General features: G+C 45.9%; 1 protein-coding gene across 2 annotated transcripts in view; it reads left to right on the top strand.

Annotated features, from left to right (window-relative positions):
* Positions 1-25,567, top strand: part of KAT14 (lysine acetyltransferase 14) — a 939,559-nt gene that overhangs the window by 293,263 nt on the left and 620,729 nt on the right. For both annotated transcript variants that reach the window (XM_069607541.1, XM_069607540.1), the window contains exon 4: positions 3,061-3,242. In XM_069607541.1, the coding sequence (XP_069463642.1) occupies positions 3,061-3,242 (182 nt within the window). The remainder of the gene's footprint in view (positions 1-3,060; positions 3,243-25,567) is intronic.

The raw sequence follows: 25,567 nt of genomic DNA, 5'->3' as shown, positions 1-25,567 counted from the left end.
ACCAATGCGATCCATATTGCTTACAAGAGCAATTGAAATCGAGAATGTGTTCGTGGTCTGGATGTGCATGGGACCAAGTCAGTAAGAAACCTTTGGGTGCATTGCAGAGTGGTGGCAGGTGGAGCTGCTCCCTCCAGCTCCGGACAGGGCCCGGCAAGGGGGCCTTAATGCAGGCCTTGCTGCAGGGGCCGGCAGAGCCTGCCCACTCGCTGTTAGTCGATGAAAAGCACACCGCACCTAATCGGAAGGCCCGCAAGGTGGGACTAGGCATACACAAAGGCACATGGGTGCCTGCTGGAAATGGTGTCCATTTCCAAAAGATCTCATCAGCCATGATCGTGGTACAACACCGGGCCTTACCTGCCTCTCGCAGGAGCAGGCCACACCCGTTCTGTGTCTTCTGCTGGTTGCGGATGACCAGTGCATCCATTAGGCTCCGCTCCAGCGGTGCAAGCATGCATTTCGCTGCTTCTGCCGCCTAGCCATCTGGACAACAGATGCCACTCGGCCCCTATAATCCTGCATCATAGGTGGGCACTGGAGGTTCTGCAAAGCCTCTCCACACCCCATAGAGCACTGGGGTATGATTTAATCTTTTTGGTGCTCCAGAGGGAAAAACTATGAACGCTGTTAAGACATCTGGGAGCCCGGCTGTCCTCAATTCACATCATCTCAAATTCGTATTGTTGTGGTTGTTTTTTAAAAAGAAAAATGTATTTTATTTTGAACATCACCCTCCCTTGAGTATTGTTTTCGGTCTGTGTTGAATGTGCTTAAACCTGTGTTTCTTTACCTTTATGGATTCAAATTGTGGTAAATCACATCACAATCCATTAACCCTTTTTTATCTATTGAACATGGTGACATAGGAGGGGCCAATGAAAGGAAAAAGGGACTCTTTGGGGAGAGGGAGCAGCGGGCACAGAGGTGGCGTTTGCCAGATATCTGGGACACAGGAGCTTTAGAGATGGAAAAGTCAGAAGCACCTTCGAATGTGGAGAAAATAAGCTGCGATGAGGCCAGGCAAGAGTGAACAAAGACCAGTTTTCTGTGCTGAGAGCTAGAGTGACTGCCAAGGTTGTTGTTGGATGCCCAAACACAGATTGTGCCAGGGACGTGGACAGAGCCATAGACAAGGCGCAGTGTCTACCTTTAACAGTCACAGAGGAGGACTGTGTGTGACCCAAGTCTTCAAAGCGGCCAGGACTGAGAACGTTGCATGAGGAATGAATGCGAAGTGTATGGTTTGAGAGCCTGCGCCAATGCTCAGATTCACTGGTGACCACTTACATGTTGTGTGAGATGCCATAAGGCGAGAAGCAAAAGCAGGACACATGTTTCTGAACTTCCCTAAGAGCCAGCGGACAAGCAAAAGGCAGAGCCTTTTCCAGAACTTGAGGTTGAACCAGCCAGAAACTGGGCAGGGATCCAAGGAGCGAAGAGGTTCACCTCAGATTTTCTTTTTTAAGGAAAATGGAAACAAGCGTCAAACGCTGCATTCTGGGGACTATGGTACAACATGCTGAAGGGCAACAGACACAATAAAGAAGCTGTGAAATGTTTAGTCTATCCAGTCTGAGTTTAGTTCCCAGACAGATTGCTTTTTTATATGATGGCCGTTAGATTAGCCATTTGATCGTATTTTTCCATGTGCGTGTTCTTGATTGGACCTCAGATCTGTATGGTGCCTCTTCTTGCTTTGTACTTTATATTTCTCCAATAAAATATTTTTTTAGCAAAGGCATTTATTAGAAACAATCTGCCCTGTTACATTGTGGCTCTCAATGTATAGTTCTACTTTCACTGTGTATGAAGGTACTGAATGTGTTATGTTTTGTATAGGACAATGGAAGGTGTGGTGCACTGGAATGGTGTATGACAAGGGGATATAGGAATAGGCTACAATAAAATTAATATGATTAGAATAGTGGAATGGTAAGGGTATCCTTGGAAGAATAAGTCATGATGGACGTTTGGAGGGGTATAGGTAGAAGAAACTGATTAGAGAGGAAAAGGCAGACTCTGGGCCTCATTACAAATCAGGCGGTCCGGAAATAACGGTGGCGGTAAACCCGCCGCCACTGTTGTTTCCGGACCGCCTGATCCCGACTCCTGCAGGCGGGAGGTGATGTTCCCGCCAGGTTTGACCTGGCGGGTTTAACACCGCCCGCCTGCAGGCGGACGAGGAAACACTGGCAGCATTACGAGATGCTGCCGGTGTTTCCATGATCCCCATTCCAATTGAGTCCTATAGGACTCAATGGGAATGGGGATTTACACCATTCCGCCTCCGGGATTCCCGGAAAACCGGGGTTGTAATGCCCCGGTAATTCCGGGAATCACGGAGGCGGAATGGTAATACGAGTCCGGTGGTAACCAGGCGGTTTTACCGCCGCGGTTACCGCCGGACTCATAATGAGGCCCTATGTCTTAATTTGTTTGTTGGCAGACACACAGCTCTGCTCTTGTTGAAACTGTCTTCCATTGAGTTTCACACAATCTGATCGTCCCAACTGCTTTGTCCCTGGATCTACTTCATCAATTTACCTCCTTGACTACTGCTGCTATGAGAAAAAAACGCATTGTTTTCGTTCAGTAGCCCCTTAAGACCCTAAAGTCAGGGAGTCATTAAGCAACTACTCCCACACCAACCTTTTTTTCTATGCCAATGTCTTGTCCGTCTGCATAATGTCTCTAGGAGTCTGAGTCCATATCATCCATTGGATCATGAAGAACATTTCATACTAGTTGTTGTAACCATTCAGTATTCAATTTTCTTGATTATTTGTTTGCAGTGTATTAATGTATATTACTACGTATGGCTTATGGAAAGTTTTCCTCCAATGAAATGCCATACCCCATTAAAGGGTGATTGTCTTATGACATAGGAAACGCCCTTAAACTTAATGGTTTAAAGTAATTGCATATTGTACAGTTTAGCGCATGTGGTGCCTGCACTAAAGGGGCTGCCTTGCCAGGTGACAATATCTCTGAATGCATTTTTAGATTCAAACTGCAACTATAACACTGCTGTCTTTACCACTGTTGTGTCCAATTCAGGAAGAAGACCTCAACATGGTGGAGTACTGTCGCTGGATGCCTCTCTGTGGGAAGCCCCGTTTTCTTCCGCTCAGGTGTTCAAGATTTCGGGGAGCCAGGATGGTGGAAACTTGTTCACAACCGGCCTCCGACAATGAGACCAGAGGGGGAAATCCTCCCTGCCTCTGGACTAAAAACAAAAGGTACCATCCATCTACCATCTAAGCAACCATTGGGTTTGAGTGAAAGTTGCAAGAGATCCTTAGATTTCATGATTGCTACTAGAGACTATAGTGCGCTGGCTTACGTTTGCTTTCCCATTTCATTTCTATCCAGCCAGACTTGTGAATGGTTGCTAGCTGGTTTCTTCTTTGCACAGTGCCATAAAATATCCCTTTCTGAGTTTGTGAAGCTATTTCTGAAAACAAAAACATGAGGAATAATCTCATTTGTTTATGTTGTTCTGAGAAATCCTCCCACTGAAATGTTGATTTAGCAGTCTTTCATGTTGTAAAATTATAATTTTCGGAAAGAGACAAGAGGCACATATTGTTCAGAACTCTTTGATGTACTTAGGCAGCAGCAAAGAACCAAACCACAGAAAACTGTTAATTCCCATGAAACACAGGAAGAACACAGGAAGACCAGAACCATTGAGCAAATAATGGTAGTACACCAATCTGACTTCTGCACACCCTCCAAACATAGGTGCAACCACTAATGAGTCCTCTTTTCTTTGATTATCCGAAGCTGTGAAACAACTCACAACTGGTTGAAGTTTGCACCCAAATGACACTGGAAACTGTTGACACAGTAATTCGCCAAAGCCAAGTACGATCAGACTGCCGAGTTGTCCGAACCTCAGGTTCAGGTTTAAGAGTTAGGTGCTGTAGAAAAAGAAAAAAACACATCAAATGGGAGGGAATTGAGCAGAGGCATTTATTTTCATCTGTGTCCTTAATAAAAAATCATGATATTACTTCACAAGGATTAGGAAAATAAACATTTCATGTGCAAACCGAATGCACCCATTATGCTCCTTTATAGCAACTGCAAAGTCAGCGTTGCTGACTGCCTTGAAATACAAGGTTTTGGAGGTAGAATTCTAAGACCAATCAGAAGCCTTCTGTATGTCTTGCAAGCTGGTTCCGGAGGAGAAAGCATTGCATCCCATTGCCCTCTGGGCAGAGTAGGCCCCAACCATAAAAGTGCCAATCCAAGCCAGGTGGAGAAGCCATCTGAAAAAATTGCCAATGGTAGAAGAATAAACTGGTACAAATGGCTTTGCAAGGAAAAAAGAAGCAGAGGAGAGTAAAGTTTCATGAGAAATACTGTAACCTTTTTATATTTTTTTAAGGAATTTAACTACACACATCCTATCCCAAAAAGAGAGACAATACACACAGTGCAAATTGCATGTTGTACTCCTGATCAAATAAAAAGAAGCACCCTCAGGAATGAAAAAGCTACCTGTAAATTTGACTGGCATAAGATCCAAGGCCCCCTGAAAGAGATGAGGCAGAACAAAGTAGCTGACTTGTCCGACACATCCTTCCTGGAACGGTTTTATTTATCGGACCACTTAGCTATGAAATTGTGGCCCTCATTAACATCCCACATCTGTGCCGAGAAAGGGATGGAGAGACATGACCCCTTTCATGAGACAACAAATGATAACCTGCTTACTCACTGGTTTGGTGCCCGACTTAGATGTCCACCAGGACCACACTGAAACTTTTATAACATTTGCTGTTGACAATAAAGTAAACAGCAGATTCCCAACGTGGATGATCAAAGTATTCAATGAATTGAGACCCCATTCACACACCAGCTGCTTGACTATTTATACCAAGCTGATCAATAATTCTTTGAAGCTCTTGTAGCCTATGAGTGTCGGATTATGATGATAGCATCTGCCGAAATAACCAAGAGTGCCCAGTTGCACTCACTACCTTCCAGGCCATCAAGGATTGGGATCCCTTCATGACCATGGTGTATAGATTGAGATGCAGATCCAGAAGTGCAATACAAAGAAAACAGAGCTGGAAAATCCACAAAGTTCAATACCCGGCCTTGTGCGGCAGAAACGGTTGACCAGGGAAAGGAAGCAGACTGACTCTTCACCTGTATTTGCACTCTCATGATTGGAAGGGGGAACAGCATACCCCTCTACACTGTGACAATTCTGAAGTGTCCTGTCCATTGTCGCTGCTTGTGGATCTGGATGCCAGCTGAAAAAAAATATTTTCCAGATTTGTTACTATTGGTAAGTTTTGATACTATGTTCGACACAGATGTGAGCATTATGCTTCTTTTTATTTTACTACTCAACATCAGCTTCAAAGAAACAAACATTCAAAACCAGCTTTTCCAACAACCTTAAGGAAAGATAGTCCAACAAAACACGTGGTATAGCTATTCACCAGTTGTGGTCATCCTGTTCTTTCTCTTCTCTTTATATTGGGCACAGATCTGCTGACCACCAGCTTCAACTCCCAAAGCAAGCTAACTTCCTCCTTGGCTCATCCAAGAGAGGGTATGTAAACAATACAGAAGCAAATAATTCATGCACAATATAAACTTTCTGTCCGAGGCATTCTCAGGTCATCTCAAGACATTGTAAAACCTCTGCCCTGGACTCGCTGGATCGTAAAGCATCAACAACATTCAGCTTCGATCAAACTTTCCCTCAGCCCACATTATATTGTTTACACTTAAGGGTTGGATAAATGTCACTTCTGTTTCTTTAATAGAATCCCGACTACCCCCCTCCTCGTATGAACAAATATGGAAAATGTTTGTGTATGTCAATAGCAGAGGCGAGCATTATGTTGGTTTAAAGCTTACTTACTACCCGCAATGTTGGCTGGACGATATGTTTAAGATGGACATCCTTAAAAACCAAATCGCTGGACCAATCCGGCAACCTCATAATGTTCTCGAAATTAACCCCTAGCTGAAAGGCTTGTCACGATTCGCCGAATTCGCCCATTCTGGACTTCATGTTCCACGATGAACCGCGGTGTAAACTCTGCGGTTCTACCAACATGGCTGGCGCTTTCAAAGCGCTGCACAGCAACCTTTTCATGCAACGTTCGGCTTCCTAGAAAAAGGCTGCGGCGCCGCGCCTCTCAACGCTACTGCTTGGTGTAGTTAGACGTTTGTTTCTGAAGTTCGCTTCACGCTATCCTTGATACCTTATTCCTCCCTTCCTGGTACTCTTTCATCCCCATCCCCTTACCTTGTTTTCGTGGTCTTACTCCTGGAAAATCCTCGTAGTCAGAGCCCCAACTTCTTTTCGAGCCGACTCGTCCTCTTCCTGGTTCCTTGGCCGGATACTGAACGCTTCCAAGAGGAAGGCTACAAACCTCACGCTGGACTTCGAAGACCCGCGTCCAGGCTTATACAAGTCCCGGACAGTAAGAAAAAAGGAAGCTACGTCCAAGAAAGGTACAAGAAAGGAGAAACAGGTGAGAAGGGGAGAAACTTGTGACAAGGCTTTTGTTGCCTTCACTCCTTTGGCTGAATGAGCCCCAAAAGGATTTGTATCGGTACCTGCTTGGGAAGAGTCCAACGTGTCAAGCTATGCAATGATTCTACCTCGAAAGTCTTCCAGACAGAAATCAAGAGCTTGACCAGTGCACTCGCTCACTAGATGTAGACTCGGATAATCTTTGAATGCCGGATTAGAGATTGCTCTACTTTTGCTTTTATTAATTTGTACCGCGCAAACCAAACCGGCCCGTAGGCATACGGGCACAGAGAATGACGCCTAGATGGAGAAAAAACAAATTCAACAAACAATGGTCATCACAAATAACTGGCCATCCTACCATACAGCGATAGCATGGATTACTTAAAAAAAAAAAAGGGGAGGTCTGCAGTATTTTCTTTAAACTAGATTGGTGACCTGTTCCATTCCGATCTCTCCCACAGATTTCTTAAAGAGCTACGTCTTCATTTTTTTTTTCTTGCATTTGTCCAGTGACTTTTCCATTCTGAGCTCTGGTGGAATAGAGTTCCATAGTTTGGGCGCTGCAGTATAGAACGCACTCTGGTCAGTAAGAGCCAGTTTAGATCGCGGTACCACCAATACATTGGAATTGTCTGATCTCAGGTTTTTAACCATTGGCTTCTTAATGATCCTTTCTACTCGATATTGAGGGTTCAAGCCTTCTTTGCAATTGTGGACTATAGCAAGCATACGAAAGGGAATTCCAGCTTCCACTGGTAACCAGTGCAGCCCCCACCTAGCTTCAGAGCCATGATCATGTTTTTTGAGTCCAACAATCGCCCTAACTGCACCATTCTGGATCACCTGAAGTCTAGCAACTTTGCTTTTATTGACTCTCATCAACAGGCTCCTGCAGTAATCCATCTTGGAGCCTATTCTAGCTCTGGCGATAGTCTCAGTGCTCTTGATGGAGAGATAGGGGCACATACGAGACGGGAGTCTTATGTGATAATATGAGGAAGGTTATTCATATGCATTCTCATATTAAGGTTTTGGTCCAAGTAAACTCCCATAGTTTTTATCTTCTTTTTAGAAGGAATTTTACAATCTGCTATGCAGATCTCCAGGTATTTGTTATCTAGTCTGGCAATTCTGGAGCTAGTCCCAATAACCATCAATTCTTTTTTGTCGTTATTGAGTGCATGTCTTTGTCGTAATTGCCTTATAGGCAGATTATACAATGCGTGTCGTCTGCATAGTTAGAAAAGCAGATGCCCTTATTCTGTAACAACTGACATAAGGGAGCTGTGAAAATATTATACACCAATGGGGACAAGCAAGCACCCTGTGGTACACCATAAGGTAGTGGGACTGGACATGCTTCTGCATCCTGACTGCAGGCACGGACCGATCTGCCCCCAAGAAAGAGAGTATCCAGTACACTGCATCTTCACTAAAATTAGCGACTTCCTTCAACCTATATAATAGAGAATGTTCCACCAAATAGAACACGGCGGATAAATCCAATACCATCAGCAGATTGGTATGGCTGTTATCCATGTTGTGCAGCATATTTGTCTTTAGATCCAGGAGCGCCAGTACAATGCTAAACCCTGGTCTAAAGCCTGACTGCCTTTTATTGAGGACCTCGTATTTTGTCAGGTGTACCAGAATTTGCTTTTAGGCCACGCTATCCAAGATCTTCAGTAGAAAGTGGGAATTTGTGATGGGTCTATAATTTCCTGGTATGTCTGGATCCAAGCCAGGTTTTTTTAGGAGCGCTGTTAGCCATGTGCTTTTTAAATCCATAGGCGCATGGCATTCCTTCAAAAAGGTATTAACAATTTTGGTCGGAACACCCAGAAGAGAAACCGAAAAAGCTTTCACCAGGCCTTCCGGGCAAATATCTCCCCTACAGTTTTTCAGTTTGAGCTTGCTCAGCATTATACAAAGTTCTTCCGTTATTGTTCTAAAATTGAACTTTGGGATAGACAGGTTTTGTAAAGCTGCTATATCATCAGAGCTACTGTCACATGATATGTCTGACAGCTCATACTTAGACCAATCATTCTGGTTATTATATTTTATTCCCTCTAGTTTCTTTAGCATGGCATCCTGGTTTCTTTCACTAACTTTTCAAATGAGTTGTCCCTGGGTTTTTCCAATTCCTTAAGAATTGTGAAAGGTTCTTTGGAATCCTGTTGTGCTTTCTCGAATCTCAATTCAAAGGAGTCCTTTTTAGTCTTCATCACTGCCCTTTTATATTTTGAATTGCATTTAACGTGGTGCAAAATGTGGAAGACAACCCCGTCCAGCAAATAGACCCTACATGTCAGATTCAAGGCTATAACATCAGAAACTCGAACAAGCAATCAAATAGAGCAAGGTTGTCAGCTTGCAGGATAAAGCCCTCCTAGACAACTGCTTATTTTGAGTGGCCATGTCTAAAAATGATGCAGAACTATGGCATGAAATACAGTTTCTTCAAATAGTTAAATGAGCCTATTTAACTGTTTGAAGAACGGGTTTGGATACCTGCATCCGTCACAAGGGACGAAACAAGAGGTGTAGGCTATTGCATTATGTGACCAAATCGACTGGGTCACCATCCTCCTTTTTTGTGATTGAATGTAGCAGTTGACACTGAAATTGGGAGTCCGACCTTTGTGTATAGAAGCATTGTCTCATCATAGAAGTGGATGATAATCATGTAAGTAAGTGCGACTTAGATTTGGATCCACATGAGTGGAGACACCCCAACTGTCTCATGAGTCAAATAGGAATTATAAATGTTGTGTTATGTATTTGTTTATGCACTTCATTTTTGGCACTTGTTTACTAACACCTGATCACTATTGTTTACAGATTGTGGTATGACCACACAATCTAGATAAGGTCTGAATTGTTATGTATTTGGATACAAACAGAATAACATTTTGATTGGTGATATGACGTGAGTGCTTGGACCTATGCGTTTATAATTAAGTTGTGCATTTTGTGCCCTGTCCATGTTGTGAACAAGACGGTGCAATAAGGGAGGGGTAGTCACCTTTTGCATCCTTCAGTTATCTACTCCCCATCTCTGTAGTACCGGCCCCCGTAAACCAACAACTGTTGAGGATCTATTGTGTAATACATGAAATACAGAGCTACTAGAGGTGTGGTCAATCTCAAGCCCTTGAGCATTCTACACACCAAGACGTGCTCTCCTATCGGAGTACTGTCAATATTGTCATGACCTGCTGAGAATGAGGACCTGTAGGAGTACACTCGCCTGTACGTTCTGCCTTATGTGGCAAAAAATTCTGTAATGGATTCCTGAGTCTGTTCTAAACACAGGCTAGCTCACTTCTCCCAGGCACCTTATATTGCCCATGTCAAGCAGGGGCACAACTTTCTCTGGTGAACTCCCAAGCTGTACCTGAAAGTCCCGCATGGCTCCAATCCATCCGGAAGACCTCCTTCCTAAAGCACCGGAGACCCTTCACTCGTCAATTGGTGAGGTTGCCTTACTTAATCCCTCAAAAGATCAACGATTCGGAGAAGACTGATTGGAAAATCCATAGAAATTTCCATCAGAGCTGGAAACTATAATTGCGATGTCCACAGGGGCTACTAGAACCAGCACCACTCTCTCCTGCCCTTCCACAAAGACCTTGTTATTTATGCGAAGGGGAAACCCATCAGCTATACTCTGTGATCCAGGGCTGTAGGAACATGTCCACCATTGCTGCTTCTGGTTATGACCTCCTGCTGAAAAATGGTGGTATCAGTGCATTCAGCCTCAATGTGAATAGGACTTTATGGAAAGGATTCCACTTCGGTGCCAGACGACTGAGGACCTTTTCATTCAGCTTCCAGGTGCCGGAGCCATGTAGATACCTGGAGTTCCAATCTGCCATTACGTTTAAGAGCATTGGAATGTACTTCGGAGTCACCGACATATGGTGATCAAGGCAGTAATGCCAGAAATCTGTTCCTTTGCGAGCTCCACAAGGACTCCGGACTTCGTACCACAGAGATTGATTACACAGTAGCACACTGCTGAAATGTTATCCATCTTAAGCAGAATGCAGCAGTCCACAATGTCTTTGGCCTGCAACTTAATTGCGAAGGAGCCTGCCAAAGCTGTAAACAATTTGCGGCTTCTGCAATGTGCATCCCAACTGGACCTTCTGGCATCTTACTCGATCACAAGCTCTGGGGAGGTGCTTTAAAAAGGCCTTTCCATTCCAAGCCTCCATATGATGTAGCCACCAGAGAAGTTCTACACAGGCCTCCTCTAATAGTGCTACTTTATGCATATAAAATATCCCTGCACATGTGCACTTTCTTTAGTTTCTAAATGGCTCGATAATGAAGTAACCCTGGAACTATAGCCTAAATGGACGCTGACTTATAACACTCATTAGATCTGACTAAAAAAAAGACTCTCCCTCTTTTTGATATCCGCTTTGGATTGATTGAGTCTAAGCATCCCTTTTAGCATGTTTATAGAAAAGCTTAGAAACTCGATTTCCTGCGCATCAGATCAGACTTCTCCTAGTCTGAGGAACCTGAGGCTCTGAAGAAGGTCCACAGCCAAGTTTACCTGTTAACTTACACCCCATTTACTCTGCGACATCAAGATCATGTCGTCCAGAAATACAATCATGAGCACTCCCTGTTCCCCGAGGGCTGCCACCACTGGTCTCGTGACCTTGGTTAAACACCAGGGTGCAGAGGATAACCCCTAACAGTAGGCTCGCAAACTCCCAGAAGCTTCCTTCCTATTGAAATTGTAGCAAGCGACGATGAGGAGCATAGAACGCAGCACAAGGTAACTGTCCCTCCAACTAGGCGCGCTAGCCAGTCTCCTTGAACTAAGATATAACCAAAGCATTACCCTCCCTTTTGCAGTGGCGATAAATCAGTAGCATGGGCACTCTGCCTTTTACTTGCCCCTAACTACTTTGTCCAAAGGCTTTTGCAGGCAGGGCATTTAAGTAGTGAGCCACTTTGAATTATGGCGTCCGCTCAGCCGACTTGGGATGCACGAGTCCTTTTGGCGCAAATGTTTCCTCCTTCTGTCTCTTCCAGTAGGTGGCGACATCCTCGACCCGTCCTTTTTGTTGCTCGGATGACAAGGAAGAATGCTCCTCTTCCCTGTCTTTACTTGGCTCATTTTCTATCTGGTCTCACTATCCATAGTTGCATCCTCTGGGTTAAGCGGTCTGGAGGTGGAAGATACAGCGGTCTTCTTAAGAAATCTTTCTGTCAACATCTCAAAAGTGCTGCACCCTTCTGATCTCTGTGGAGCTGCAAAATCCAGATTGCAGGGGCAACAGGGCTTTGAAGAGGATTCCTCTGTGTAAAATGGCTGAGTACATCCCTCTTTCTCAGCTGGTGGTACTTGGGTTGCCTTGCTCCGCCTGCCAGAGATGAACGTCTGTCTCGTCCAGCCTCTGTTACAATAGGCCTAAAGTACTTCTCAATGGTTTGTTTGTTCCACTGGAGAGCCCAAGACCCTCTTAAAACCTTCTAACAAGAGGCTGTCTTCTGCTCCTCTGCCTGCCAACTGGGGCTCTCCTTGCCCTTCATGTCACAGAGTAGGGTATGAGTTAGCCTGCCTCTGTAAGGGTGGCAGAATAAGGGATTGTTTTCTCATAGCTTCTTCCACTGCTACAAAGGCCTCCTCTTCAAGTCGGCCCAAGGGTGAGGCTAGGCCTCTATTTCACTGCCCTTAGTTATAGGCCATGTTGTTGTTGCTCGATGTGTTGGGAACCCTGTAGGAGAGAAAGCACTGTTGAGTTCACACAGAACTGCCTGCATTAAATGTTCAACGCCTGCAGTTACTGCAAGATGTCTGGGTCTGCTGTCTAGGTCTGCTGAAGTGAATCCAGTGCGCTGCAGGAGCCCAACTGATGCAAATCCCCCTTCTGCATCATTTCGTGTGGGCTCCGAGAGCCACCACAGTTCTACAACCTTGCTGTAGAGGGCATCGGTTCGCTGGTGTCCTGTTTGTTTCCTACCACATGTTGGTGTAACTCACCCTGTCATGTTAACATGCCAGGCATAAGACATACTGCGGCCACCCCCCTGAGCTGCGTGCAGGCCCGAACTGCTGAGGCTTTGCGTCTAGCCCCTACTACATGAAGCTCCCTGAAACAGAAAATGAAGTTAGTGAGACTGTGACCACAATGCAGTATTATCACATTACACCCACGCTGCAGTCCACAAACTAGGGAACTCTATCAATATCACTCACAACCAAGAGGAATATTTAACAACCGCCGAACAGCAAAATTAAGAGAAAGAGATTTAGCAGATGTAGGGACATCATAACAGCATGAAGACCATGATTGGTGGATAGCTCCAGCATGTTTTATTTTTTTGGACTAACTTTTTCCTAAGGTTATTGGGTAAGTACATTTTGAGTTTTTGATTCTTTGAAGCTGCTTTTGCGCAGTAAATGAAAGAAAAGGGAGCATAATGCTCACCTCCAGTCTTGGTCTTCAGTCTACAGTCATTTGGGGAATCTGTTTTCAGCCTGTACATGAAAGGGTCTATTGAAAACAAACCCCATCTGGTTCAAAGGTTAGGATGGCCTCCGTGTGACAAGTCCTTTTGCTGGAATTAGACAAATGTTGGGGGTACCAGTCTGACATAAAATCGTAAAGACTTTGAAAGATACTCTTCCTGAAGAGACATGTGGTGATCAAGACAGTAATGCCAGAGTTTCTTAGGCAGATTCACCAAAACCCTGGCTTTGGTCTCCTCGGGTGGTTGATGTAACAAACCACTGACATTATCCATCCTGAGGAGAATGCAATAAAGGGCTGAGTCCGTGGCAAGATTTTGGTGACAACTATCAACTTAAAACTCAACACAGACAAAACAGAAATAATGACTGCCTCACCCAACGCAGCACCAGAAGCACAGTTCCTTTCGCCCGAAAACCTCAAAGTAATTAATAATCTAGAGCTTCTTACAGACAATGGGCTCACACTGGAAGTACAAATCAACGCACCAGTGAAGAAATGCTTCAACCATTTCTGATCAGTCGTATGGATTATGCCATTCCTCCCCTTTTCGCATAGGACCCTTACCATCATGGCACTGCTCTTATCAAGAGTCAACTATGCCAACAGCTTATCCCTCAGCATGCCAGACTACCTCACCAAGGATCTTCAGTGCATGACAAACACTGCAGCAAAAATATTGCACAGACTCCACAGAAGGGAACACAACTCCAGCACTCAGAAATGACCAGCTACCAATAACAAATACAATTCAAAGCACTGTGCATTCCCTTTGGGGTCCTGGAGCTGAATTAATCCCAGCAAAGATAACACAATACTAACCAAGGACGCTAAGGTTTAATGGTGACCTACTACTAAAGATCCTGTTCTATACTACAGAGAGACGCAAAAAGATTGTCGTCCTTCAAGTTAGTGACAAAACTGTGGAGCACACTTCCAAAGGTAATCGGCACAACTGAGGATCGCATTATTCTTAGGACAATGCTAACATTTGGTGTGGCTGTTCAATGATTAATCAACTAATAAAACGTGCAACCGGAAGCCAGCTGGCCTCTTCTGAACACCAGAAGCCCTGTCTGGGGAACAAGACAACTACCCACTGCCAAAGCCTCAACCAATCCCGTCAAGAGATTGGCATACTGCTGCCCTGCATACAACCTTCAAGAAATAACATACCAGCTCCCCCTTTACCGCAATGAATGGTTGGATATTCCAAATAGCACGTTAGGCCCTCAACTAATCCTCTGCACTAATTCCTTCAACCTCTGCGCTGAAGGACCACTATACTCGTACCAACTAAGCCACTTGCACACAGCAACATAAATCAAAAAGAACGCTACACCTTTACTGTTGACGTACAGTGGGCAGTCATGGCAAATTCATCCCATCACCTCTGGCACGGTTAAACCAGCCGTCCTTAGCGGGAGCCGCTAAAGGACCAGGGAGCTAATAACGGGCCCGTTATTAATGGGCCTGTTATTATCTCCTTCCCCATTCCCATTGAGCCCTATGGGGGCTCGAATGGGGTTGGGTATTTTGAATGGGGACTTACCGGGTCCTCCAAGGTTGGAATTATCCGGTAAGTCCCCATTCAAGGAACCCGGACACTACTTTGGAGGCAGCCATGGCGCTAACAGCACCATGGCTATCTCCAAACTCGTAATGACCCCCATTGACTCGACAGGCATCGACGCGCAGCGCCCTCTACTTTAAAAAAAATGATTCCTTGGCAGCAATCTGAATATTGGAAATATTAAAGATAAGGAATACGTGGGAGGACACAATCCATTCAAAAGGGGATTACTTAATTGATAAATCCCTGAGCTGGCTCACAGGGATACCATTGTTCTGCCCCACGGGGTGGCGAGGTTCCTCATCAATATATTGTTGGTACAAAAGAAAAACAAGGGAGTGCTCCCGGTTATAAAATTTTAATCATTTAACAGGCTTTACAGTCACTTACAAATGGAGAGCATTCACCCCTTCAGCACTCTGGGCCTATGGGATTGGTTTGGTGAAGCCAACACTAGACCAAAAGGGATACATATCTGATGGAGCATGTTCAGGCCCCTGCCCAAAATCTGCACTTTCTTCAGTTTACTGAGAGAATCAGATTTGGCAATGTTTTGGACTTCCTTTTGGTCTTTTTCTGGCTCTTTTGGTATTTCTTCAAGCTTCTTGGGGATCATGCAGAAAGCAATAACAGAATGCTGATGAATACAGTGATGGAATGGCTGATATTTTTGTCCCCTTTTACAAGGCTTTGCATAAAAAAGTGTCTACAAACTGGAAGACACCGGATGTGATCCCTGTAGTCGGTAAGAGACTGACAGCTAAGTATAAGGCATCAACTGCAGATCCTCTATATCTGTCAAAACAACCAACTCCAGAGGGTTTGGTTGTACAAGCTGCAACTTCTTCTGGAAAGCAGAATGCATACCCCACAATCCTGCAGGATCGTGATGATTAAAAGTGTGATGCCATGGCCAAGAAAGTTTTCTCGGCATGCAGAATGGCCTTAAAGTCTGCTAATGCCACATGCACGCTGGGCGAGGTTTAGCCACATGGCGGCTGACCATATCCCCGAAGGGGAAGAAAGGGACAGTTTCTTGAACCTTATCAAGGATGGAAAGGAAGCCATGTGCGAGTCTCTCCAAACCGGTCTCGACTCTGTTGACAGCATCAGCAGAGCCATGGCGGTTAGTAAGACAATCCACAGATTTGCGTGGTTGCGGAAATTGGGATTTGCCTCAGATGTACAGTCCAGGCTTCTGAATATGCCCTTTGACGGCACTCATCTATTTGGTAAGAAAGCTGATGACAGTTTGGAGAACTTGCAAACTTCCAACGCAGCCGCAAAATCCCTTCCAGCTGCGATGAGACAAATTCTGACCCGCCCCGCAGGTACGCCTTGGAGGGGACGGTCCTTTCGCTATTCCGCATTCGGAAAAGGCAGAGGACAGCCAGCTCAAAGAGGCCAGAAACAATTTCCCTGTGGTGGACATGGCAGAGGTACTAGAGCCACAGCAACAGGGGCTACCTTACCCTATGCTCTGCGTCAACCGCCTAAAAACCTCTCTGGGGTCTTGTATCACAAAACAGCAGTAGGAGGCAGGCTAACTCAACATCTGACAGAATGGCAGGCTATTACTTCAGATGCTTGGGCATTGGAGACAATTGCCCAGGGTTTCTGCCTGCCTTTTCTACGCACACCTCAGAGTCATCGGGGAACAACTCTTTGAAGTTTCCAGACCTGCTCCTTATGCAGGAGATTCTAGACCTGCTAGAGAAAGGTGCTATAGAACCGGTACCTGTATCGTAGAGGAACAAGGGTTGGTACTCCCCTTATTTTCTAATTCTGAAAAAGGACAGAGGAATGAGACCCATCGTGGACTTGGGAGAATTGAACAAATTCCTCAGGAAGGACAAGTTCAAGATGGTTACCCTTTCTCAGATCCTTCAGGCCCTCCAGCTTCAGGATTGGTTGTTATCTCTGGACCTTCAGGATGCTTACTTTCATGTGCCAATCCACCAAAAGCACAGAAAGAGGTTCGCCATTGGCAGCTCTCACTATCAGTTTTGGGTTCTGCCATTTGGGCTAAGCTCCGCCCGAGGGTTTTCACCAAGCTAATGGCAGTTGTGGCAGCAAGTCTCAGGAGAGGCGGGGAAACGAGTCTACCCCTACCTGGACGATTGGTTGATCAGGGCCAGTTCCCGGAACAGGCTTTAGAACATCTAAACCATACCTGCCACTCCCTCTACAGGCTGGGCTTCTCCCTCAACTTCAAGAAGTCCCAGATGATACCATCACAAAGACTCCAATTTATCGGAGCAGTCCTGGATGCATCTCTGGGGAAAAGCCTCGCCACCAAAGGTGAGGGCTCAGGGCATTCTACAGATGGTGACAAAATTCCAAAATGCCCAACATCTCCCAACCTTCGACTTTCTGAGGTTGCTCGGTCTGATGGCATCCTGCATTTTTCTGGTGTCACAGGCTCGCCTGAGAATGAGATCTCTTCAATGGGCTCTCAGGACCCAGTGGTCACAGTTCTCGGGAAGGATGTCCGATCTTTTACAAATCCCAAACAACGTCTCACTGGACCTTCAGTGGTGGGCCTGTTGGGAAAACAACTTGAAAGGAGAACCTTTTTGGCAACCATAGCCAGAGATAACAGTAGTGAGGGGTGCCTCACTTACGGGGTGGGGAGCCCATACCAACGATTTGACCGTCAGCGGTCGTTGGTCTCCATCAGAGTCCAAACTACATATCAACCTTTTAGAAGTGAGGGCAATCCGACTAGCGCTGAAGGCCTTTCTGCCTTCTGTATGGGGAAAGAGTTTTCCTGATAATGACGGACAACACAGTGGCCATGTACTACCTCAACAAAAGTGGTGGTGTAGGGTCACTACCACTGTGTAGAGAGGCAATGCAGCTCTGGTTCTGGGCAATACAAGACTGAATCACTCTGTCGGCAGTTCACCTAGCCGGCGAGAAGAACACAGCGGCGGATGCTCTGAGCAGACAGAGCACAGTTTCCCACGAGTGGGAACTAGCTCAGGAAGTCTTTCAAGAGATCTTCACCCTTTTGGGGAACACCTCAAGTGGAACTGTTTGCGACCAGTGTCAACAGGAAGTGCAAATTATTCTGATTAAGGGAATTTCCCCTGAGAGGAGCTCTAGGAGACGCGTTCATGGTGGACTGGGAATTTCCACTCCTGCATGCGTTTCCTCCAATCCCTGTGATTCCTCACGTAATAAGGAGGTTCAGGAAATCTATGATCCTAATTGCCCCGGATTGGGCCAGGAGAACGTGGTACCCGGACCTTCTACAAATGTCCATCTGACCTCTGATTCATCTTCCACAAAGAGAGGATCTTCTCTCGCGAGAGGAAGGTCCGGTTCTCCATCCGGATATCAGGACTCTCGGCCTTCACGCATGGTTTCTGAGAGGCTCAGATACAAAGATTTGGACCTCCCGGACGATGTAATGGAGGTTTTGCTTTCGCCCAGAGCTAAGAATGTTGACCCTTTCACATGTAATACACCAATGGCCTTATCCTTCCTTTTGCACTCTGCAGATCTGGGACTCCAGTTTGGCACAATAAAAGGTTACCTAGCAGCGCTGTCCATCTTCAAACGCACTGCTGAAGAACCCTCTTACTTTAAAATACCCTTGGTAATTCCATTTTTGAAGGGGTTAACTAATGTTTACGCTCAATTCCTTTTCAAGTCCGCTTGTGGGACCTAAATTTGGTCTTAAAATTTGGTACCCCGTTTGAACCCCTTGTCACGGGATGGCACCCTGTTAAGAGTGGCACAGGACACCCAGGAAGGGTTTTGGGTGGTTGTGCCGAAGTAAGGTGGACAGATAGTACACACACAGCTGAAAGTAATGAGAACGAAGAGTAGGCAAGTGTAGCAAGGAATAAGGTACAACAGAAAGGATTCCCTCTAGGGGTGTATGCAGATATAGGAAAAGAGTATTCCACGGACCTTAGGAAAAACTCTAGCCTTGTGCACAGTTTGCTATAACAGAGGCCCACGCTGTTTGCTCATGGCTTGGAACAACAGCTATGGGTGTCTGTAACATAAAAACGAGACAAGGGAAGGGGCAGAGGTTGCCTGATGGAAACCAACAGACACGCTCTGTACAAAAGGGTCCACAAACAATACAAGAGAAGATACTTACAGACAAATCCAGGAAAAGGAAGTTGATAGCAAACTAGCAGAAGGAAATGAAGGGAAAGTTGTATAACAGGATTGGATAGCAGAGGATGGTATGGAACATGGTTGAGAGCTCAGAGGAGCAGGAAAGCAATGAGCAAGCCCACAGGAGCAGGGCTGTAAGGTAGGGAGCCCAGAGGGAAAGGGTTTAGGGCAGCCGAGTAAAGCAGGCTGCATGGCACGGAGCCCAGAAGGGCCGGGCAGCAAGGAGTGAGCCCTGGGGGGCAGGGCTGCTGACCGTAGAAGGCTGCAGAGGACTGTAGAGGGCTGCTAGGCTGAGAACCCAGCGGACAAAGGCTGTAGATAGCAAGCAGCAGAGCGTGATCGGCTGCAAGGTAGGAAGGCCTGAGTACAAGGGTTATTGGCAGCGGAGAGAAGCGGGCTGCGCGGCAAGGAGCCAGAAGGACCGGCAGCAAGGAGTAAGCCAGAGGAGCAGGGCCGCTGACTGTAGAAGGCTGCAGAGGACTGTAAACTGCAAGGTAGGGAGCCCAGAGGACAAGGGCTGTAGGCAGCCGGAGTGAGGCAGGCTGCAGAGCAGGGAGCACAGAGGACAAGGACTGTAGGCAGCCGGAGTGAGGCAGGCTGCAGAGCAAGGAGCCCAAAGGACAAGGACTGTAGGAAGCCGGAGTGAGGCAGGCTGCAGGGCAAGAGCCTGGAAGACCAGGGCGGAAGGTAGCAGCTGGGCGTGATCGGGTGCAAGGCAGAAACCTGGAAGAGCACAGGCGGAGGCTGGAAAGCAGCAGAGTGTGATCAGCTGCAATGTAGAGAGCCCGGCAGGGCACTGGATCCAAAGCCGGAGTAAGGAGGAACTGCATACAAGATCCGTAGCTCGAAGCAACAAGGTGCCGGAAGGACTCTCAATGCAAGAGACTGAGCCCCTGCAGGCAGCAGTTTTTAAATCGCCCAGCCCAGCGCAGAGGCAGGCTAATTGGTCACACCTGGGTCAGCACACCTGCAGACAATCGGCCTCCTCCCTCTCTGTTCCTGAGCTGGCGGAAGCAGAGCAGATCCCTAGGGCTTCTGGGGATTGTAGTTCCAAAGATGACAAATAGGAATGGCCAGGAATAGATGGTTATAGCCAAGTGCATTGTGGTAAGTGTAGTTTGTTGGGAAAAATAGAAAAGCATCTAAGTCTTGCTATTGGGAAATAAGGTCCATATTGATCGTAAATGTATGCGCCCATGGCGCAGGCTTGACACCCCTTCCTTCGTGCCCATTAAGCCTTCTTAACCTCAAAACTGTCTTTTTGGTGGCAATAACATCTGCCCGAAGGGTGAGTGAGCTGCAGGCTTTATCTTGCAAGCCTCCTCACACTGTGTTTCACAAGGACAAGGTGGTTTTTAGAAGTCAAGCCACACTTCCCCCGCAGGGTTATTTCAGAATTTCATATCATCCAAACAAAAACCTTGTGTTGAGTCTGAACACACGAACGCTGTGAGTAAGAAGTATAAATATTGATTAGATTAAACGGAGCGAGCAACAGGCACCCATCCCTGCCCTGCTCCAACTGCACACTGGTTTCCGAACCCGATTGGATTCTGGAACCACATTACAACATAAACCAAAATAACCAAGACAGCAAATGCAACATATCTCCCTCCTTACAATAACCCACACAAGGAACTTAATCACAATGAAAGTCTTTAAACCTGATGGGAGTTTTCCTGAGCCTTCCTAAAGCTCGTCCACCTACCTCAGATTCACCATGTTGCACATCAGCATCCCGCACATTCGTCTCCTCGCTCACACTCTTCAAACCATCATCCAAGGTATCATTCTATTCCTGCTCCACCTCATCATTCATCCCTGCACCACTCAAAACCATCCTCCCTTTTGACTAAACCTCACTACCCTCAACAATTACCACACCTCCACGCACAGCTGTTATTTTCTTGGGACCCAGAAACTTTCTCTCTAAGCATTTGAGTCCAAACCTGGGTTTTTTAATCCGGACTACATCCCCTACTGGCAATTCCTGCACCTTAACTGTAGCTACATCATCAAAAACATGTTTGTATTGACCCTGAACCTTCTCTATCAAATTCATAATCTCCTTGAGGTCCACATCCACGCAACCAGACAACCCCATCCAACTTGGACACAACTTGGTGGCTGGCCCTTTTAGAGACACAAATGGTGACATTCTGGTGACCGAATGGGGCGTGATGCAATAGCTCCACACCATCTCCTTTAGAACCTCCATCCAGGACAGTCCTGCCCTCATGGCCAACTGAACACCACCCTTCAAAAATCTGTTAGCTCATTCGACCAAACCGTTCGGTCTAGGGTGATATAGAGCTATCCGCGTGGAACCTATCCCAAAACTCGATAGAAATGCTTTCATTTTCTCAGAACAAAACTGGACACCATTATCAGTAAGCATCTCCGAGGGGAAACCTTCCCTGAAAAACATGTCCTCGAAGAACGCCAGCAGTTCGACTGTGCTAGCCTCTCTCACCGCCTGCCCTTCAACCAATTTGAATGATAGTCAATCAACACAACCAAAAATTTGAAACCATCACCCAAGCCTTGGATGGGGCCCATTAAATCCAATCCACAGCTACCTTTTTCCAAGGCTCACTCAGTACTCAAACTGGCAAAAGAGGAGTTTCTCTCACCACCATACTCTTAACGCACACTACACACTCCCTGCATGCCCTCACCTTCCTGTCCACCTCACTGTCCATGGCCGGCCACCAGAATGTTTGTCTCAATAATCTTTTTGTCCCACTCATACCAGGATGGCCCTGATGAGCAATATTTACAAGCTTCCTCCTAACCCTTTCTGGAGGAATTACCTTGGCGCCTCTCCTAATTCTACACCCATCCTCTGACAAACACAACACCCATCCTCTGACAAACACAAATCATCCTTAACCTTGTGAAAGCGATCAATCTTCCTCTCAATCTACCTTTACCCTCCATTCCTTCACTTTGTCCAGCACCCCATCTTCTCTCTCTGCCGCCATCCATTCTTCTCTTTCCACCGCTCTAAGTTCAATACTTCCAATAAGCATTTCATCCTCCAGTACTGCTTCTACCGGCTCCCTGACCTGCTCCACAGGCAGTCGTGACAAGCAGTCAGCAACCACATACTCCTTGCCCGGCACGTAACACATATGAAAATTATATCCCTGCAGCTCCAATATCCACCTTGATATCCTGGGCAAACCTTCCGCCCAACCTTCATTAGCCATCATTTGCACTAATGGCCTATGATCCGTCCTAATCAGGAACTTAACATTTGAAATGCATCATCACCCAATATATGGCTAGAGCCTCCCTCTCTATAACTGAGTAGTTTTTCTCAGCACCTCTTAACGGTCTCGAAGCAAAGGCAATAACATGTTCTTCCTTCCCTGCATCTACTTGCGAAAGTGAAGCTCCTAGCCCTAACAAGCTTGCATCCACTGACAAGACTATTTTCCTACCGCTAACAAATCCCCCCCAAGAAAGGCACACCACCAACACCCTCCTTCTTTCAAAAGCATCTTCACATTCATTTGACCACACACACCCAGTACCCTTCTTTAGCAACTCTCTCAAAGGACCTGAGATCATGGAAAAGTTATTCACAAACTTGTGATAAAATTCGGCCATCCCCATAAAAGACCCTAACTGTTCTTTATCCTGTGGAGCAGGAGCTTTACAAATACTTTCCACAAGACTAAGATTGGGCGCGATGCCGTGCCCCGATATCTTGTGGCCTAGTACTGGTACGTACTCCTATCCTACACTTATTCTTTTACACTGTTAAACCAGCACCTTTCAAGCTTCCCAAACAGACCTCAAGACTTCATGTTGCGCCTCATTCACGGCAAACACCAATATATCATCTTGAACCACTATCACATTCGTCATGCCCTACAACAGTTTCTCCATCACCCGTTGAAATACAGAGGCAGCTGATGCCAACCCAAAAGGCATTTGCAAGTACTTAAATGTTCCTTCTGGTGTGATAAAAGCTGTAACATCCTGACTGTCTTTAGATAAAGGCACTTGGTGATATGCCGCCGAAAGGTCAATAACCGAGAACCAACCAGAGTTTCCCAAGATGGCTATGGCCTCTGAGATGATTGGCAGAGGGTGTCTTTCCACCAAAATGTTTTTCTTGAGGTCTCTAAGATCCACGCATCGTCTCATCTTGCTGTTGCTCTTTGCAACCAAAACCACCGGAAACAACCATTCTGTCCCCTGGATCTGCTCTATCACACCATTTTTTGGAAGGTTGCTTACCTCTTCGTGTAGCTGCTGCATCCTTTTATATGGAACTGGTCTCACTTTGTGAACTACTGGACAAGCATTGGCTTTCAGCTTGATGTCATGTTCAAAGTCTCTCAATTTTCCAAGGCTTTCTAAAAATACCTCCGTAAATTCCGCAGCCTACTTATCGTTCACTTCAGCTATGGAAATGGGTGTCGGTGCACCAGCTTGAATCCTCACACCCAGGCTCCTTTGCTCATCCCATCCAAGAAGAGAAGCACCATTCCTCGCCACCAGAATGTTGGCTGGACATTCTCGTCCCTTGTAACTCGCATGTCCTTGAAATCTCCCCACCACGTCTATCGCACTTTCTCCATAGCCGCATGGCTGTATTTCGGCCAGAGACAGATCCCTCACATGCTTGTGTAAAGTACATTTGAGAGTGTCTTCTGACACTTTTTTTTTTATACTTTGTTTAACCCCAAGGGTTTTTAAAAGTTTTTGCGTTTCGTTCCTTTCCATTTGAATATTGTTTGCCTATGGTCGTTTTTCTATAGTTGACAGAATTGTATCTAAAATTTTTGCTGTGGCAGTGACCCAAGTAGTTCGTCCGCCTCCAATTAGCCTCGCCCACCAAGTCTCTACATCGAAAGTGTGGGCTGCAGATAATATCTCCTTCAAGTAAGGACCTCTTATAGCCTCTACTTCTGGGCATCTTAGCAATAGGTGTTTGGTCGTTTCCACCATAGCCGGGTCATTGCAAAATCTGCAAACGTTTGTGCTCGCCAGGCCTCATCTCATCAAGATTTCGTTCGTGTGGAGTAAGTTGAGGAGGGTTCTTATAAAAGTATTCCTCAACTTGCGGTTTGGATATCTTTTCACGTACGCTTGTAATTCGTGTAGTTTGTGGAAATTCTGTGGCAGGTGCGAGGTTAATTTGTACGAAGCGGCCTGGTCCAAAGTAAGTATCCAATCAAGCTTGTTTAGTTTGTTTTGGATTTTCATCGGATTGTCCGTCAACTCCTTTTTGGAACATTGAATTGAGTATAATTTTTCTTCTTGGTCTCTGTACCATCTGTTCAGGACAGCCAGGCACCCTCCTTCTGCCTCTGTATTTATAGCTTCCAAAAGCTCAGGACGATTTTCCAGCAATAATTTCCTAAACAACATCAAGCTGTTTCTTTCCCCTATCGAGGCAAGCGAGAGTTGGCTCATTTTACGTCTGATCAAAACCAATGGAGTTGAGTTTGGTAGATTTAAGACCTCTCTCCAGTATTGGCTTTCGAGTTTCGTCCAGATGGTGTGTGGTAACCCCAGCGTTGCTTCAGGTCCGTAGATCAGTGTGGGAACTACCATGGCCTTGTAGAAGTCCACAATTGGTATGAGGGAGAAGCGACCGTATTTTCTATCTATCACTTTAGCCTGTGATATTAAGTTCTTTATTTTTAACAGCAGATGTTTTTGCATTGCAATCTCCCTTGGCGAGTTATCCACCACAATGCCCAGATATTTAAATTCTGTGACTGTGTCGATGTGTTCACCTTCCAAAGACCATGCATATGAGTCGCTTTTGCTTCTGCCTTTCCCAAAGAACATGATTTTGGTCTTGGGCTTGTTTATTTCGAGACAGTTTGCCTTGATGTAGTCAGCAAAGTTGTTAAGTTGTCTCTGCAGGCCTATTGCTGTTTGATCTGTGATGATGATGTCATCCGCATACATAATTCTCGAGATTTTCATTTGGCCAATATGCAGACGGAATGATCTGACCTTTGCTTCTGATTCTTTGTAGTCGCCAATGAAGCTCAGGAATAATGCCGGGGCCAACGGGCAGCCCTGCTTAACTCCCTGATTGGTTGGGATCTCCTCCGAAAGTGCACCTTGGTTGTCGAGCCTCACTAGGATCCTTGTGTCCTTGTGTAGTGCTATAATTGGATGTAGAATAGACGCCGGGCAGTTCCAAGACGTTAACTTTGCCCAGAGCCTCGCTCTGTTAACTTGGTCAAAGGCTTGTCTTAGGTCGATAAAAGCCAAGTAGGTACGTGTGCCGCCTGCCAGGCTTTTGTATTTTAAGATGTTGACCGTTAGAATGTTAATTGTTGTTCCCACATTGTTTTTGAAGCCGAATTGAAGGGGGTCTTCGCAGGGTGCGTCTTTAGCCCACCTTTGGAAATGTTGTAGTAGTAAAGAACCGTACACCTTGCCAATTACATTCAACAGGGCAATAGGCTGAAAACTTTTAGGATCGTCTCTCGCCCCTCTCTTGTAAATAGGTACCACAACTGCAGTGGTCCAAGATTCCGGTAGAGCCCTTGCAGCTGTCAATCTTCGGAAGACCGCACATATGAAGTTGGTCCATGCCTCAGGATGTTCTTTCAGGTGCCTATTTGTCAGACCGTCGGGCCCAGGGGCCCTGGAATTTTTCAATTTTTTCAAAATGTACGTTATGTCTTCAAGGTCATGAAGCCTCACCCAGGGTTCTGTGCTTTGGACCTGTGATGTTTCGGTGCTAACCTTAGGTTCGAAGATTAAGGCGTCTGAGTTGATCCGTTCCATTGCGTTAATCAGGGCCCAGAATGCTCTCGGGTTTTTGGTTGACACACTTCACAACATGTCTTCCGAATCTTT

This window comes from Ambystoma mexicanum, chromosome 4q, assembly GCF_040938575.1.
Source record: "Ambystoma mexicanum isolate Mex_15411 chromosome 4q, UKY_AmexF1_1, whole genome shotgun sequence".
NCBI lineage: Eukaryota > Metazoa > Chordata > Amphibia > Caudata > Ambystomatidae > Ambystoma > Ambystoma mexicanum.
The sequence above is the reverse complement of the archived record's forward strand: the minus strand, read 5'-3'. Positions and strand labels throughout refer to the sequence as shown.